Below are 16,959 nucleotides of genomic sequence, written 5' to 3' on the forward strand. Positions count from 1 at the left end.
GGGTTTTGTGCCACACTGAGCAAGACATGTCTACTAGGTCAAAATTTGGTCACTTATGTAGTGTGTCCAGTACAGAACCCCCTGTCCCACAGCACCCCTTAAGCGGAGAGCAGAACAGACAAGCCCGCAGCCTCGGTGGAAGCCCTGTGCTGCTTGGTTACAACAGCATGTCCTGAGGCCATCGCACAGGACCAGCTGGAGACACTTGTTAATGAGGATCCTGGTACATCAAAAATGACAAATGTGACCTTTGGAAATTCAAATTAGGCTTGGCACATGTATCTTCCAAATGACTGCTGTGACTCCCGTCGGGGATCATGTGGATATGGGGTATGTCTCAACCGCAGGCTTGCTGCTTGTTTTACATGTGCTGTGACCCAGCCTCCCCCTTGCCATAGCAGCACAAGCCCTTTGCTCCACGTGTCTCTGTGCATGCTGGACCCATGCTCACACGCCCAGCTGGGGCTCTGCGACACGGTGAGCTCCGGCTTTGTTACGTCAACCTGCCCACCTGCCTGACAACGTGAGAGCAAAGGATGCGCATGTGCCCAGGCTCATGCACAGCTTTTCTGCACTTCCTAGCAACTAAATTACCGCCTCCCCTACCAAGCTACTCTTCCCTCTACTTCAGCTCGCTTATTCAAATACAACTCACCGAGGTCCAACCCTCTATTTTCACCCAGACAGCTCTAGGTCTTCCCTTGTTTGCCCTTTTCCTTTCACCTTCCCTCACTGAGATGCGTGTTGCCTCTTGTTCACCCCTGGTCATAAATCCACTGCAAACGACTGTGATTTATGTGGAGAGAAGGAGAGACCAAAAGGAAAAATACCTAAAAATCTCCCTTAGGACATACGGCATAAATGTTATGGCAGTTTTCGGTAAAAAGGATTCTCTACCAGAGGACAGGTCTAACTCTTCCTTAAAATCCTGCCTCTCTTAGGAAAGGTTTTACTGAGCTGTCCCTCTCTTGCTAAGGAGTTCATGAACCTACAAAATACCCTTGTAAGCTGTGGAGGACAAAACCAAAAAGTCTGGAAATAGAGTGCAGAGCCTTAAATCCAGCATCAGGTTGCATAGCTTGGACTTGTGAGCATCTGAGTCAATTATCCAATAGTTTGATCAGGGAAAGACATGGGAAGAGGGTGGCATAGAGAATTTAATTTTATTATGAGGGAAGTTATTACAGGATTTCTGGGCTGTGAAGAATGTCTGCATGCAATGAGATGGGCTTAACTTTGATTGCAGAGTCGAAAGCTTACCATTTTCCTTAGTTTCTCCTTCTGTTTTCTCTTTCTCCTTACATGATCCACATTGCATTTCCAGGGAAGTATGTGGAAAATTAAAAAAGTTAAGAAAAGTTAAACTGTCTCATTGATGGCAACTCCAAACACATTGGTAATAAAACAAATGAGACAATGTATTAGAAATACAGGCTAAACAAAAAATGTGCATATGCTGCCATACTATTAGAATAACACTGAGTTAGGCTTTTATCACAGTTCAATTACTGTGTGGGGCCACATGAACAAGAAATCCCAGGAAAAGCAGAAAGGGTCTTGGTAGAATTTCAGATGCCATCCATTTGTAGGCTGGTGACAAAAAGAAGCAGGTCTGCTATTAGAAACCTGCACCTCCATGTCCACCATCCTGACAGTGCCCATCTAAGCTTTCTCCCACTCTAGGCTGCTGATACTTGATTTTTTTTCAGTTGTGGTTGTCGGTGGTGGTTTTTTTTTTCCATTATGCAGAGAAAAATGCAAAATGGGCAAATCTTCACTAGATGCTTCAAAAATTGCCCTGTCAGTAACTGATACTTATTGGGATAGTTGGGATTCAATAGTACGAGCTGATGAGTACCTGGCAGGGTGGGTTGGTGTTACAAACCCATAGTCCATCCAGGTGCTATATACACCTGCCAATGGGACACTACCCTTCAAACTTGGCATAGTCACACTACTTTCCATCAATATAGAAAATATAACATGATATAATATAAATATTATATAATAATAAATATAATAAAACCCCTGATGCTCCTGTGAGACCCCACCCTGGAGTACTGTGTCCAGGTCTGGGGCTCTCAACACAGGAAAAAAGTGGATCTGTTGGAACAAGTCCAGAGGAGAGCCACAAAGATGCTCAGAGGGCTGGAGCACCTCTTCTGTGAAGGTTGAGAGAGCTGGGGCTGTTCAGCCTGAAAAAGAGAAGGCTCCAGGGAGACCTTACAGCAGCCTTTCAATACCTAAAGGGGTCTACAGGAGAGCTGGAGAGGGAGCTTTCACAAGGGCATGTAGTATTAGGATAAGGAGACTGGCCTTAGCTGAAGGAGAGTAGAAGACAAGAAGGTTTGGATTGGATATTAGGAAGAAATTCTTTACTGTGAGGCACTGGCACAGGCTGGCCAGAAAATTTGTGGATGCCCCATCCCTCATAGTGTTCAAAGCCAGGCTGGATGGGGCTCTCAGTAACCCGCTCTAGTGGAAGGATCCCTACCCATGTCAGGGGATGGAACTAGATGATCTTTAATGTCCCTTCCAACCCAAACCATTCCATGATTCTAAGGAATTAATTCTAAGATTCATGAATCTAGGAACTTTGTTCTCTCAGTTAACTATTACTGAGGCAGAAATTCCCCAAATTAAATATACAATTAGTGACTCATACATACTTATTTTTAACCTATTGGTAACAGGCAAACAAAACATCCAAAGGAAAACTGGGATTGCATATTTAGCAAAAAGCATAATTTTACTTTTATATCAGCAGTTTCCACTAGTCATAGAAAAACCCCCTACAGTATTCTCCATGCCACAGGTCTCCATTAGTGGAGTAACACCACTTGCACGTGCTGGTGTGGTTGGTCACAAGCATGCAGGGTCTGAGTTAGCTTTCAGGCAGTAGTTACAGCCACGGGCTGGGATGAGTTCGGCCTCCCTTGCTCGCATGTTGGGGGAGAGTTCATGAAAGGCCGTTTGCTCCTGCCAAAGGTGAGGAGGTGCCACTGGTGGTCCCCTCTTGGCAGGGCAGGGCAAACCCATCATTCTGAACCAAAGAGATCAACAGTGAGGGATCCTGCAGCAAAACATGCAAGCAAAGGACTATCTGCAGTGAGTTCAATTGCATTCTTGTCTTCCTGGGTAGACTTAGAACAGCAGAGGACAAGTAAACCATCAGCATTTAGTGCAATGCCTTCCTCAGTGCAGCAATGCAACCACCTCGTTTGTAACAACAAAGGGCCTCAAATTGCACCAGGGAGGTTTAGATTGGATATTAGAGAAAATTTCTCCATGGAAAGGGTTCTCAAGCATTGGGACAGGCTGCCCAGGGAAGTAGTGGAATCACCATCCCTGGAGGCATTTAAAAGACATGTAGATGTGGCACTTAGGGACACAGTTTGATGGTGGACTTGGCAGTGCTGGGTTAATGGTTGGACCTGATCTTAGAGTTCTTTTCCAAACTAAATGATTCTATGAATCTATAACCAAAGGCAGAAAGGCTCCTAAACAGGCTGCTGGGACAGATAGGTCAGCACAGGCTGGAAGGAGCAGAAGTATGAAAATACCTCACCTAACATCCTGGCAGGGCAAAACTGCTTATGAAGGCTACAAAAAAAAACCCACCAAAACCCAAACCCAAAACTTTTAACCACTCTATACCATAGAACAACAGCAATACAACACCAAGAAAATCCCTTGCCAAGTGTAGTTGCGACGTCAAACACAGACATCAAACATGCCCACAGACACACAGGGGCCAAGATATTCACCATGGCACAGCCCTGCAAGTAAGGTGTGCATAATGATTTAGGAATGCTGTTTACACCAGTAAAGTTTACAGTAAGTATTTACTGGGCTAATTGCCCAGGTTTGTCAACAATCATAAGAAACATCCTCCTCCATGTAACCAGCACAGCCAGAAGGGCCATCGTGTTTCACGTGTATGTGTGACTGGTGTCCTGCCATGTCCCCTGGCCAGACTGGGAGCTGTCTTTGGGATGACAGGGCCCTGTCTGCTGGAGCAGAATCTTCACTTAAGCTTAACCCCCCAGCACACTTATTGTTGGGTTTAGCATGGATAACAGCCATAGGAAGCGCCAATGCAAGCCCCAGCCCTCTGCATGTCTGAGCCAGCTGCTTATGTCAAGGAATAGGCACAGGAGGGAACAGAGGCATCAAAATGGAACGAAAGGTTAAAAAACCCCAAGGGACCTGAGCCAGGTTTACCGCTGTAAAATCTCACACCGAACCACGCCAGGGAGCCTTGACGTGTGCCAACACTGGCTTATTCAAGCAGGCTGGATCCACTTTATAGGGAGCATGAGCAAAAACACCACCTCCCTCCACCTTGGATAACTCCACGCAGTCAGATGCAGAGTGCTGCTGCAGCAGGGCTAGAGACAGCCAGAGGGGACCACTTTAAATGCTCTCTTACTTCCTTAATTAGAGCAGCTCTTGATTTTTCTCTAGAGGAAAAGATATGAAGTGATGCCTACAGCTTGTTCAAGCACTAACATCCTGTACCCAAGCACAGCACTTCTCAAGAATATGTTACCAAGACTCACAGAACCCAAGAGAGACGCGCCTGTTGCCACCACAGGAGGCAGGAAATCACGCAGGGCAGATGATGGCACAGCCTGCATTTAAAAGGGAGAGATATGGGTTGCTGAAGAAAGCATTAGGGTTTTTCAATAAAAGTATAAAATTTACAGAGTCTTGCTTCAAGAAGTGATAACTCCAAAAGGAGGAGATGGGTATCGTGGGAAAACTACAACTTGTGGCACAGTTCTGTCAGAGAAACAAGATTCTGAGAAACAGATGGTGAAAAAAAACCAAACAAACTACCAAAAAGTTCAGATGTAAAAGAAGAGAAATAGTAAAAAGATAACTCTTACTGAAAAGAAAAAAAAAAAAGAGTACTTGAGCTGCAGGGAATACGAAACAACAGTGGTCTCTCAAGGCCTAGGTTTTTTGAGAGGATTTGGATGTTGGAAGCATTCACCCTATCTTTTACATGTTGCCTGCTAAAAATGGGAAGACAGCCACAGATGCAAAGTTTGTGGCTATCACAATGGCTAAAAACCACACTGTGCTTCAGTGCTGGGAGCACAACTACACCTGAATGGGAAAATGCAAATGGAACATCAGAGATGGCTCATTAAATGCTGCTGGCTGTCCTACCTTTATTACACTAGCTCTCTATTCTTCAAAGATTAATATATTTTACAAAATGGAATTTAAATGTTCTAGTCAACCTTTGGGTCAGATATAGCAAAGACCATGAACTTCTGGAGGAGTAATACATAGTAACACTAAACATTGTTTTTCCTGCCTTTTCTCAGCACTCTCTTACTTCGTTCCTGTGGACAGACTACCAGCTGCAATGGTTTTCTTTGTAGCATGTAGATTTAAGAACTCCAGAAGGGAACTGCTGATTATCGATATTTGCAAGGGTTGTAATTTCAATGTATGATTTTTTAATTAATATTTTGTGACTTATTGCACTAGTTCCACATCACTTTTAAATCACTACCAAGAGTGACAATTTTAATTAGATTTTTAAACATATACAAAACAGAGGGAGGCACCTGGGAGCCAAGCACACGGTATTTTTTTCCTATCAGGCTCCAGGCAATCACTTGGATTGAAATTATGCCAGCAAACGGAACACTACTGTGTACATACCTTAGATTTATCCTCAGTGAACTGGACTTGTTCATGTAATTATTCAGTGACCACTGATAGGGTGAAACCCCTGTGCAGAATGAAATTATCTCCTGAGTGACGCTGGTATTTCCTCTGACTGTAAAACATGACTATTTGACAGTTTGACTCCACAGGCTTTGGAGTTTATACAAGTGAAGGCTGGCCTGAGTCTGTGAAAGCCAACAGAACCTTCCTGGGATCCTGTGCAAAAATCTCAAGAAGACAGTAACAAAATAAAGAGCTGCTCCAAATGTCACCCCATAACTACACACAGCTCTTTTGCTTTCCTCCCCTGGTAGCTGGCAGCTGTGTGAACATTAGAAGGGTCCTATTTCAGGGCCACAGCTGAGACCCTCTGGAAAATAAGAGGAAGAGAACAAAAAGTCAGCAGGCTTTGCAAGTGGAGACAAAACTCAAAAGGAGAGAAAACTACCAATGAAAGCATTGGAAAATAACCACTACTGATGGCACAGGGTCACAGCATGAAGCTTAAGCTGTTGGACTGGCATTAAAAAGCACTGGCACAGAAATGACACAGCCCTAATCCGGTATTTGTGCTTCCTGATTCCACAAGAAATTAACCCAAAGCCATTATTCTCCAGGTGTACATTTTGGAATTGTATGTCAATATAACCTTCAAACACACTGAACAACAAACTAAATATATTTTGAAGGAAAATCAACACATTTCTCAAATATTTTATTTGTCTGCATAGTTTAAGGTTAAAGGTGATCAATAGCATTTAAGAGTGAAAAGAGCACCATGTTACTCTTCAGAGCCAACACAGCCCACTCTTTTTGTGTTCATACTTATTTTACACACTTTTTCCTCAGCTTCTGAAACTTCTGAACTTTTAACATTCTTGAGAACTGAATCTTATTATCACAAGAACAGGATAAAGTAGGTAGATGCAGAGGCAGCATTTCTGGAGTCCTTCACCCAACTGAACTTGTTAGATGAGTAATTGAGTGTATTTTCTTTTCAAAATAATCATTTACATGCACTAAGCAGCAGATCAACTCAGGGTGATGAGTTTAGCCAGGGTTAAGCTGTGAGTTTAAGTTTCTGCATTGCCTTTTTTTTTTTTTTTTAAACAAACCTACCAACAGTTGGCATTGGCACTCTGAAGTATTCTTAACAGCTGCTATGAGTACAATGACAGTACCTCATACTGAATATTCAGTCATCACCTGAATATTAATACCCAAGCATCTTATCATAGAAAGTAAAGCACAAGGCTTAAATGCCTATAAGCAGCTATGAGAAACAAGTGGCAGCTGTACATACTAAAAAATTCCAGGGGATGCCACAACAGGACAGTCACAGCACACACTTAGTGAGACACTGAAAAGCTTGGCATTATATTACAGATAATGGACTGAGATGTCATTCACCTCTCAGAACTGTAAAACAAGCTCCTTTAATCCTCTTCTCCTGAGGAGTGTCTGAATTGCTGAGGGCTGAACATATTTTCTCTTGGGAGCTGCAAAATTAGTCCAATTCCTGTATTTTGCAACAACATCATTGGTTGATGAAAAACGGAGTATCATCCTTTGTGTTATCTGTGGTTAAGTGGTGTGCTTTCAAGGATAACTTCTATGAACTACCAGTATCTATGAACAACAACAGTAAGGACTGTGATAGTCTAGAAAACATTCTTTGCAGTAGTTGAAGTGCAGTAAGAAAAGTGTGCATTTGTCTCACTGAGACACAGACTCCTGCTCTACATTTTTGCAAAGCAGGCATTTATTCCTTCAAATTATTTTCACACTGGACAAAAGAATTCAGTACAGGTTTTTTTTCCAGAGAAAAAACACATTGACAGGTGCAATCAAGTAGTATCTAAAGTGACATTTCATTCTTGTATCTCAAAAATACAACAATTTGTCTCAAAGTATTATTAATCAATTAACAAAAGAGGATGTACACCAAAATGCCTTGGTAGCTCAAGGTACTGTGTTCTCTCACTGACTGCACACAAGTCATTCCCTGAAACACCCAAACTTCTATCACAAGAAACTTTTTTTCCCTTTATCCACTGCATCTTTTCTTACATTGAATCACTGACAGAGGTGCAACTTACTGCATAAAATATTCAAACATATTCAGAACATGTTTGCAGCATGCAGCCAAGAATCTACAACAGCTGCCTGAAAAGCAATTTACTATGAACACAACAAACATGTTTGCTACATCTGCTACAGGCAGTTGGCTACATCCCTAAAACAGTTATTCTGCTACTCCAGAAAATTCTGAAATATGGTCTGTACAAGCTGTTGGAATAACACTGGTTTGTCAGGAATGCTGCTGATACTGTCAGTGTTGTTCAAGGCAAAGGGCTAGAAAGTGCTGGGAATTTTAGCTTGCAGTTGCAAATAGTAGGCTCCTCCCCTCTCTTTTTTTTTTACTTGAGAAGTGTTTTACTTACAAGCCCAAATGAGTCTATTTCCTGGAAGGCTGTAGGCTTGAACCTGAAGGCATCTCACAGGAGCACAAATACAGGGATGGAAAGAGTGTGCTGCAAAAATGACAATTTCTGTCATACAGAAAAATGACAGGATGGTTTTGCATCCTCTGAGAGTCCAAACCCAGTAAAGTGGAGAGCATTCCTTCATTTGGAGATGCAGTCAGGATATGGTTCACCTCAGACTTCAACTTGAAGTCTGTGATAATTAGTCACAAATCATCTTCACCCTGCATGTGGCCCAGATTCTGTAGCTATAGAACCAGAGAGATTATTTTTGACCCATATTAGGGTTACAAAGTTTATTAGTCTTGATGCAAATATTGATTTTGACATCAGCCAAATATTTTTCACTTTTGCTTAAGGCAGCAGCAAATTAAAAGCAGTCATTCCACCACTCACTACTAAAAATCTCAAGAAATATCAGAAAACATTGTGCTGTAATAAAAGATTGTTTGTTGTCATAGAACAAGGAGGAAGAAAACTACTCTCTTCTGATTCTTGTGTACAAATCATTTCTGTTCTATTAGCAAACGTAACAATGTAATAAAATTAATATAAAAACTAGAGATATAATATTTTCTTTGCCATAAATTGCTACATGCTCTTCAGTGACTGTAAGTGCTCTGATTATTCACTTAATCTCTTAAAATGCACTTTCTCTTACAGTTAAATATTATACCACTTTTTTCCCCAAAGCACAATACATAATAAATGGATAACAGTAAAGAATAATAAATAGAAAAGTCAGATAATAAACTCACTACTGCAAAAGAACAAATCTTGATCTCCTTTCTAAAATTATTCTTATGACCTATCAGTACAGTAGACTTGGTGGGAGAATCCAGCTTAGATTTACATGTATCTGTTCCGAATGTACTCTCTGTACATGAGGAAGTCATCTTTTCCCAGGGGCTGCATGTTTCCTCTTCCAGCCTGAATGTGCGCATGAAAAATCTCTATTGATTTCCTATCAGCTCTTGGAGGCTGGACTTCGTAAATATTGTCTTGAGAAAAGGAGGAGATTGGTATTCTGGAAAAAGACAAACATGCAGAATATTTAGAACTTTAGGTAAAAATTTTCCACAGAGGGAGAAGAGGATTTCCTTGCCTTGAAATATACATGAGAGAGTCAATGAAAGGGCAACTTCTCACTAGATAATTCATTCACCTAGATTTTTATTGCTACTGCAGACCTGGTAAGACCCAGCTTCCCAAGTAGGGTAATTAGGTAAGTTGTCACTAATCTCATTACGGAATACTTTCTCACTTCCCGCCACCCTGCCCTCATTTCTTCATCCTTCCTCAGATCTGCCACGGCCAGTAAGTACCCCAGCTGAAACAGATCTGTGCCATGCATTATGGCAGATAATAGAAAGACTTTACTGAGCTATCCACTTAGGAGCAATTACAACAAGCAAGTGATTATAGTCTGAACCAAAACAGAGAAAGGATTTATCAGGTCAGAAATTTCCACCTAATTATTGGGACACTAATATTGCTGACAATTCATTATCAGCAACAGCACTCAGATATTTTATGAAAATATTTTTAAATCATCTCCATACAGTAAATGCCATATTTGAATGCTAATATTTAAACCTCTCAGGAGAAACACACAAAGTTTGAAAGTTTACAAGAACTTGAGTTTGTCAGATCTTTTCTAAGCACTGTTGTCAGACTCACTCATGAGTGAGTAGAAGCTGTTTTTTCAACTGTTAGCTCTTGAAAACTGCATAGCCAGAAGGTCAAGCAGAGTGGTTGCTTCTCTCTATTCAAGGCTCAAGAGACCATACCAGGAGTACTGGGCCCACTTCGAGGCTCTCCAACACAGACAATGAAATACTTGGGTGAGTCCAGGAGAGGTCACCAACACAACTTGAGAGCTGGAGCACACGGCATATGAAGAGAGACTGCAAGTGCTGGGGTTGTTCAGCCAGGAGAACAGAAGCTAAAGGGGACTTATCGCCATCTGCAGCTACCCAGAGGAAAGGTGTCTATGTGGAGCCAGACTCTTCCTTGGAGTGTGTGATAAAGAGATAAATTCCCCAAAGAAAAGGCAAACTGCACCATGGGATGTTCCGATTAGATACAAGGGAACTTTTTCTACTCTGAAGGTTGTCAATCACTGATGTTGCTCAGAAAGGCTGTGGAACTTCTCTCCTTAAGGATATTCAACAGCCAAGTAAGTGTACGTAGCCCCAAGCAAGCTCATCTAATTTGGCCCCCCTCTGAGCAGGGGAGAAATGATGACCTCTAGAATGCTTTCCTGTTTCTAATATTCTATGGCTCTAAGCCAAACTCTTCAGCAGCAATGTGTTCTCCACAATGAACTCCACAACCAACTGCAAAGTAGCAACAGAACTATTTATACTCCATACATAATAAATGAATAAACACTAGAAGTATCTGTACAGTAAGTAACTTTAAAGCACTTCAGGTATTGTGAAAGCTGCATTTGTAAGTACAGTCTCTACATCTCCAGCAACACTTCATTAATTTATTTATAAAATACTGCCAGAGTTGAACAGTACAGATGTTTTACCTGTGTGATAGCATATCAGTTTGGATTACACAACAAAACATTCAATGACTGATATGTTGCTATCTGAAAGTAACCTATACATTAACTTTTCCCTCTGTCAATACTATTTGCTTTAAAGGAAATCAAAGTTTGAAACTAACTCCAAGAAAAAAAAAACCTGACCGAACTACGATTATCTACAACAGCTGATGCAATGCATCTAGAAAACACTAAACAGGAGAAATTATTTATTTCTCACTTATAAAGAAAAATTACACACACGTTTTAAAGAGTTCTCTAAAGCATCAGTTTCATGCATTTACAGTTCACATTTCAGCTGGAGAAGCTCGTTTCCGCATAGCTATATCCACTTTCTAGATAGCTATTAAAATACTTCTGCTTTATAAATTATATAAACAAAGCTGCCCTGGTATTCAGTACAACCCAAAGATTTCAATTCTGGAAATTCTGAACTCACTTTCCAACAACCACATACACTGAAAAATTTCCTGCATTTGATCATTCCTCACAGGTGGACCAAAAATTTCAATGGGCCCAGTAGTCGTCTCATGGAGTAACTAGCAGAAAGGTTTGAGGACAGACTGGTAAGACAGAACAGGTACTAACTAATCCCTTCTCTAGTATATCTTCCTGTATTTCAGCAATCAACAGAATCCTGTGGGAATAAGTTCCATGCCTTAATTGTGTCTGATGTGACACTCATTTCATTGTCATCACGGACTTGGGTTGCTTGTAATTCCTACCCTGGGAGAAACGGTGATCAGTCATTCTCTGCTTGCCTCCTCCACATCATTATCAGACAACCAAGTGTATTTACTCATACACTAGTTATTTTCTAACCAACCTTGTAACCTTGCCCTTAATGTAGAGCTCCAAGCTCTACAAAAACAGTGTTTAATACCTGAGATTTTTTAACTAGCTTTTCATTTGGCATCTATTATTTTGGATACTTAAGAAAATTTTTCTAAGTACTCTATGTAAGAGCATATTGGAGTAGTAGACAGTGCCAGTGGCTGAAAAAAAGTCAGAATGCTATTGTTAAATATTGTATTAGTGTATGCACATGTTTTTGGGCTCAGAACTTCCCAGGTAAAAAGTACAGTGGCAACTTACTGTCAAATCTCACTATTTCCAAATGCAAATGTTGACCAGCCCAATTGCAGCAGAGATTCAAATATTAGCATCACTGTCATATTTTACAGAGCTACAGTCATGATTCACTATCTGAGTGCTGTTCAAGAGACACGAAGTTATTTTGTGTCTTTTAAAGGGAAAAACAAGGAAGGCCTATAACACTTCAGCAGTGGCAAAGCCCTTCTATAAATGAAATGCCATAATAAACTTCTATTTGCATTATGAGCACAAACTCATATTTGACACTGTTTCTAAATCAGGATCTCCATTAAAAGTGCCAAAAAATCTTGTTCCCTTTTTTCGCCAGCCTTTTATTTTATTAAAATATGTTGTATTTTGGATGTTTCATCAGATGACAGTTCATTAGTCCTAAAAAATGACTGCAGTGTGCCATGTAGTACAGTATGCCTAATATTCCACTACAACTGGAACATGGCATACCAAATAAAATGGTTTCCAGATTAAAGTAATAGTTTTCAATTTAATATTTCAGCTTTGCATAGCTATACATTCATTTGATTATATTTTGACTGCAATGATAGAATTACATATACAAGAATACTATTGGACTTGATTCAATAAAATCACCAGTCACCCACAGAGTTTGGCTGCATACTTAAAACTTCAATTTTTTTTTCTCAACAAGGTGCTAGTTTTTTCTCATTATCACTTCTAGTTTACTTAAAGTAGGTGCTTTCAGTACTGGTAAAAAATAGTAGTCTATCTAACTTCATATCTAGATGCTTTAAGAGTAGATTGCTTTTCAAAGCATCCATTGTTTCTGCAGGTACTTATTTAACTAGTGTAATGCATCCAAGCTGAGACTGCAGCAATGGTATTTGACACTAGCACACTGTACTAACTTACCAGTGCAACTTACCAAAAGATGTCACTTACCCAAATGTAGCTGGCCTGTCTAGTCCACTAGCAAGTGGACAATTAAATAAAAGAACAAAACAGAGCCGTAACACTAATTTGATGCCTTTTCTATTTATTGATTGGTTTCTAAAGACATGACATTTCTGAAGCACTAATGAATCAAAAGTCCTTTCCTTAAGCACAAAGGAAGCTGGGCAGCAAAGTGCATTTAATTTTGAGCATTTAGTAACTAAACCTCAATTTTACACCTACTTGCTTCAACATGATAAAAATATATTGAAAGAACTGCATGTTCATGCATGACAATTTTGATTAATAACCCTGTATTAAGCTGTAACTATTTGTAGAGTGCTTGTATTATCCAGTAATTTAATTAAAAGTCATTTCTCTAACACTATTCACGTAAAAATCTATTCTACTTAATAAGTTTAACATCTTAGAATAGTTACGAAGGAGACCACATTATATATGACTTGGCTATCAGATTTCCCTAGAGACCTAGAGCTTTGTGGCCTCCCTGTGAAAATTACACAGATAGGAACATAAATGCTATGTCATGAAGGACAGCTCCCTTGACATGCAACTTTCCGTTATTTTCATTCCACTTGTAAGCATGTTTGCTTCACAGTGTTATGTGTTCACCAAGAGTACCATTGTCTCTAAAGCAGAAGATGACACAGTTAAAATCTCCAATTACAATGAGGACAATCCATACTCTGAAAAAAAAGTGCATGGTGATGTACTTAGCTCTCAGAAAAATAGAGGTCACCAGAAAGCCACCTTTGTTTCAACATTGATTAATTCTCCTCAAGTCTCTAAAGTGTATCTAAAGAAGGAAACAAAATGCACTCTTTTGCCTTGTTTGAATCTTAAGCAAATATCCTTGAAAATGAACAGAGGCTGGAGCACCTCTCCTATGAAGACAGGCTGAGAGAGTTGGGGTTCTTCAACCTGGAGAAGAGAAGGTTCTGAGGAGACCTTACAACAGCCTTCCAGTAACTAAAGGGGGATGCAAGAGAGCTGGAGAGGGACTTTTTACAAGGGCATGTAGTGAAACGACAAGGGGTAGTGGCTTTAAACTAAAGGAGGGTGGGTTTAGATGAGACATTAGGAAGACATTCTTTACTGTGAGTGCAGTGAGGAACTGAAACTGGTTGCCCAGAGAAAATGCAGATGCCCCATACCCAGAAGTGTTCAAGACCAGGTTGGATGGGGCTTTGAGTAATCTGGTCCAGTGGAAGGTGACCCTGCCTAGGGTAGGGGGGCTTGGAACTAGATGGTCTTCAAGGTCCCTTCCAACCCAAAGCATTCTAGGATGCTATGATATCTCACTTACAAAACTCTGGCAAATCCAGAGAGGTTGCTTTTTAGTTTTTTTTGGATTTTTTTTTCCATAAATGGTATCCCTTTAAATTGCTTGCTGTGTTCCTGAAAGAGCCTTCAACAGAATTTTCCTTCCTTAGACACCAACACCTCCATACAACAGAGTTTCAGTCACATTCTTTGTGAATGGAGAGGACTGAAAAACAGAAAACTTCTTCCATGCCCAATAATACTGCAACTTGTATCTTGCAGAACCAAGCAGGAGCAAAAACTGGACTGCATCCAGGTCCCACAACAATTACCTGGAATTCTAAAGGTATGTACAATTTCAAGGGTTAGAGAAACAAGAGATTCTCCTTACACAGGTATGCATTTAAATAAGCATTTTACAATCCAAATTAGAAGCAGCTTCTTTACAGTGCAGACAGAAGGAATGTGAGAAAAGGAAAGAACATCTGATACAGAAAGATGATATCCAAGAAAAGATAAATCTTTTAAGTAGAATGGTTTACACTGACCACAAGCTAATTCAAAATTTAAAGATCAAACACACAAAGGAACCTAAAGATAGGACAGGAAAAACAAGTATAAAAAGAACTCACAATTAAAAACAAACAAGCAAACAAAATGAAAGAGGAATATTGTGTTTCTTTCAGGAAAAGCTTAGACTTACTTTTTCAAATAGATTAATTGAGGAAGACAGTTACCTTAAACTGATGAATAGAAATTTACCACATCACAGAGAAGACAGAGGGACATGCTAAAGAAGGCTCAGAGAATTGTCACTAGAATGTCTAAAAGCAGATGGGATAAGGTGGCACCACTTTCAGTACTTTCTGTTTTTTTGCTAGAGACTGTCAATACAACAGAATCCCAAATTCAACAACACCATAATATCCTATGTAGGAACAACTACATTTTGTGCCATATTTCAAACAAATTTGTTACTGTCATACTTTTAGAGGATATGATTTCAATGTTGTGGACATATAGGATCCAAATGAGACTTCTAAGGCAAAAGAAAGAACACCAGCCCACTAACCCCAAAACAGAACCACAGATTCACAGAATCTGCTGAATTGGAAGAGACCTATCAAGATCATTGAGTCCAACTCCTGGTCCTGCACAGGACACCCCCAAGAGTCACACTGTGAGCCTGAGGGCATTGTCCAAATGCTTCTTGGACTCTGACAGGCTTGGTGCTGTGACCACTTCCTTGGGGAGCCTGCTGCAGTGTTTAACCAGCCTCAGGTTGAAAAACTTTTCCCTGATATCAAACCTAAACCTTCCCTGACTCAGCTTCATGCCCTTTCCTCGAGTACTGTCACTGGTCACAAGCAAAGAGATCAGTGCCTGCCCCTCCACTTCCCCTTATGAGGAAGCTGTAGACTGCAATGAGGTCTTGCCTCAGTTTCTTCTCAAGGCTGAACAAATCAAGTGACCTCAGCTGCTCCTCATACAGCTCCCCCTGCAGATCCAAAGCTGCACACAGTATTCAAGGTGAGGCCACACCAGTGCAGAGCAGAGCGGGACAATCCCTTCCCTCAACCAGCTGGTGATGCTTTGCTGGATGCACCCCTGGACATGGTTGGCCCTCCTGGCTGCCAGGGCACTGCTGACTTCAACTAGACATTGACCAGGACCCCCAGGTACCTTTCCACAGCGCTGCTCTCCAGCCTCTCATTCTCTAGTCTTTACACACAACCATTGCCCCATCCCAGGTGCAGAATCCAGCATTTTCCCTTGTTAAACTTCATACAGTTGGTGACTGCCCATCTCTCGAATTTGTTGAGGGCTCTCTGCAGGTCCTTTCTGCCCCTGAGGGAGTCGACAGCTCCTCCCAGTTTAGTGTTGTTGGCAAAGTTACTTAGTATTTGAGTATTTGAGTCCTGTATCCAAGTCATTGCTGAAGATGCTGATCTGACAAAGGACTGTATAGGAAGAAGGTGCTCTATTGAAGAGCAGAATATGGTTGTTTGATTGGTTGTTTTTCTTTTTGTTGTTGGTTTTGGTTTTTTTTGGTTTGTTTTGGTTGTTAGTTTGTTTTTTTTTTTTAAGGAAACCCTGACTGCCACCTTATCAGGAGAAGACAGTTAAGATTAGTGTAAACAGATGACAGAAGGCAAACAATTTATTCACCTATAGTTTCCAAGAATATTCATAAGAAGTCCCCATTTTGTTAATAAACACTTTAATTGAAGTTTATCTAACTTTCTGATGTGAATAAACATACTAGGGTGCGTACTGGAAGCAGAGAGCATGCAAAAAACCTCCATTTCGAAGTCAATTGCTGATTAATTATGATGCCTTTTGGTTCACTACTTCCACAGCAGTGTCAAGAAGCCATTTAGATATGCAGAGGTTTAATGTAAGAAAATAAATATACTTAACACTCAAACATCTTTTATTCATTTACTTCTCTTGTTCAACATAAGAAACCCCCCAAGAAATCCTAGGATATGAACACCTGAAAAGATGACAAGTTCAGTACCAACCTTTTCTCTACAGCAGTTATAAGTAATAATGACTTATTTATAAATATAAAGCTATTTTTTACGTAATCCTCTAAGAAATATCCCTTACACTAACAAAGTCATATGAAGTACTGAATGAGCAAGAAAACTGCTCTAAACTGAGGTAACAGTTTTCATAAGTAGTTAGGATTGTAAAACCCTTCATTAGAATGATTAAATATAACACTTTATTTTTACTTTTCTATTTTAAGGTTGTATTATAGACTAAAATACCCCAGTAGAGCATTTAATTTGTACAGGTTACGCTTAGTTCAGGCACTGAAGACAGCACAGACCCTGACATATGCACATGCACCACCTGCTCTTCTATTATAAGGACATTCAGACATGTCCACACTCTTCTTTTGTGCTGCAGTGAATCAAAACACTCAATTCC

The 16,959-nt window shown here is 40.3% G+C and overlaps 1 protein-coding gene across 1 annotated transcript in view; it reads right to left on the minus strand.

Annotated features, from left to right (window-relative positions):
* Nucleotides 1–7,428: 7,428 nt before the first annotated feature.
* FIG4 (FIG4 phosphoinositide 5-phosphatase) overlaps nt 7,429–16,959 on the minus strand; it is a 63,703-nt gene continuing 54,172 nt past the window's right edge. Inside the window, exon 23 of the mRNA XM_050315861.1 lies at nt 7,429–9,201. Within this exon, the coding sequence (XP_050171818.1) occupies nt 9,024–9,201 (178 nt within the window). The 3' untranslated portion in view covers nt 7,429–9,023. The remainder of the gene's footprint in view (nt 9,202–16,959) is intronic.

The sequence above is a fragment of the Myiozetetes cayanensis genome, unplaced genomic scaffold (genome assembly GCF_022539395.1).
Source record: "Myiozetetes cayanensis isolate MyiCay16 unplaced genomic scaffold, myiCay2020 scf2-11, whole genome shotgun sequence".
NCBI lineage: Eukaryota > Metazoa > Chordata > Aves > Passeriformes > Tyrannidae > Myiozetetes > Myiozetetes cayanensis.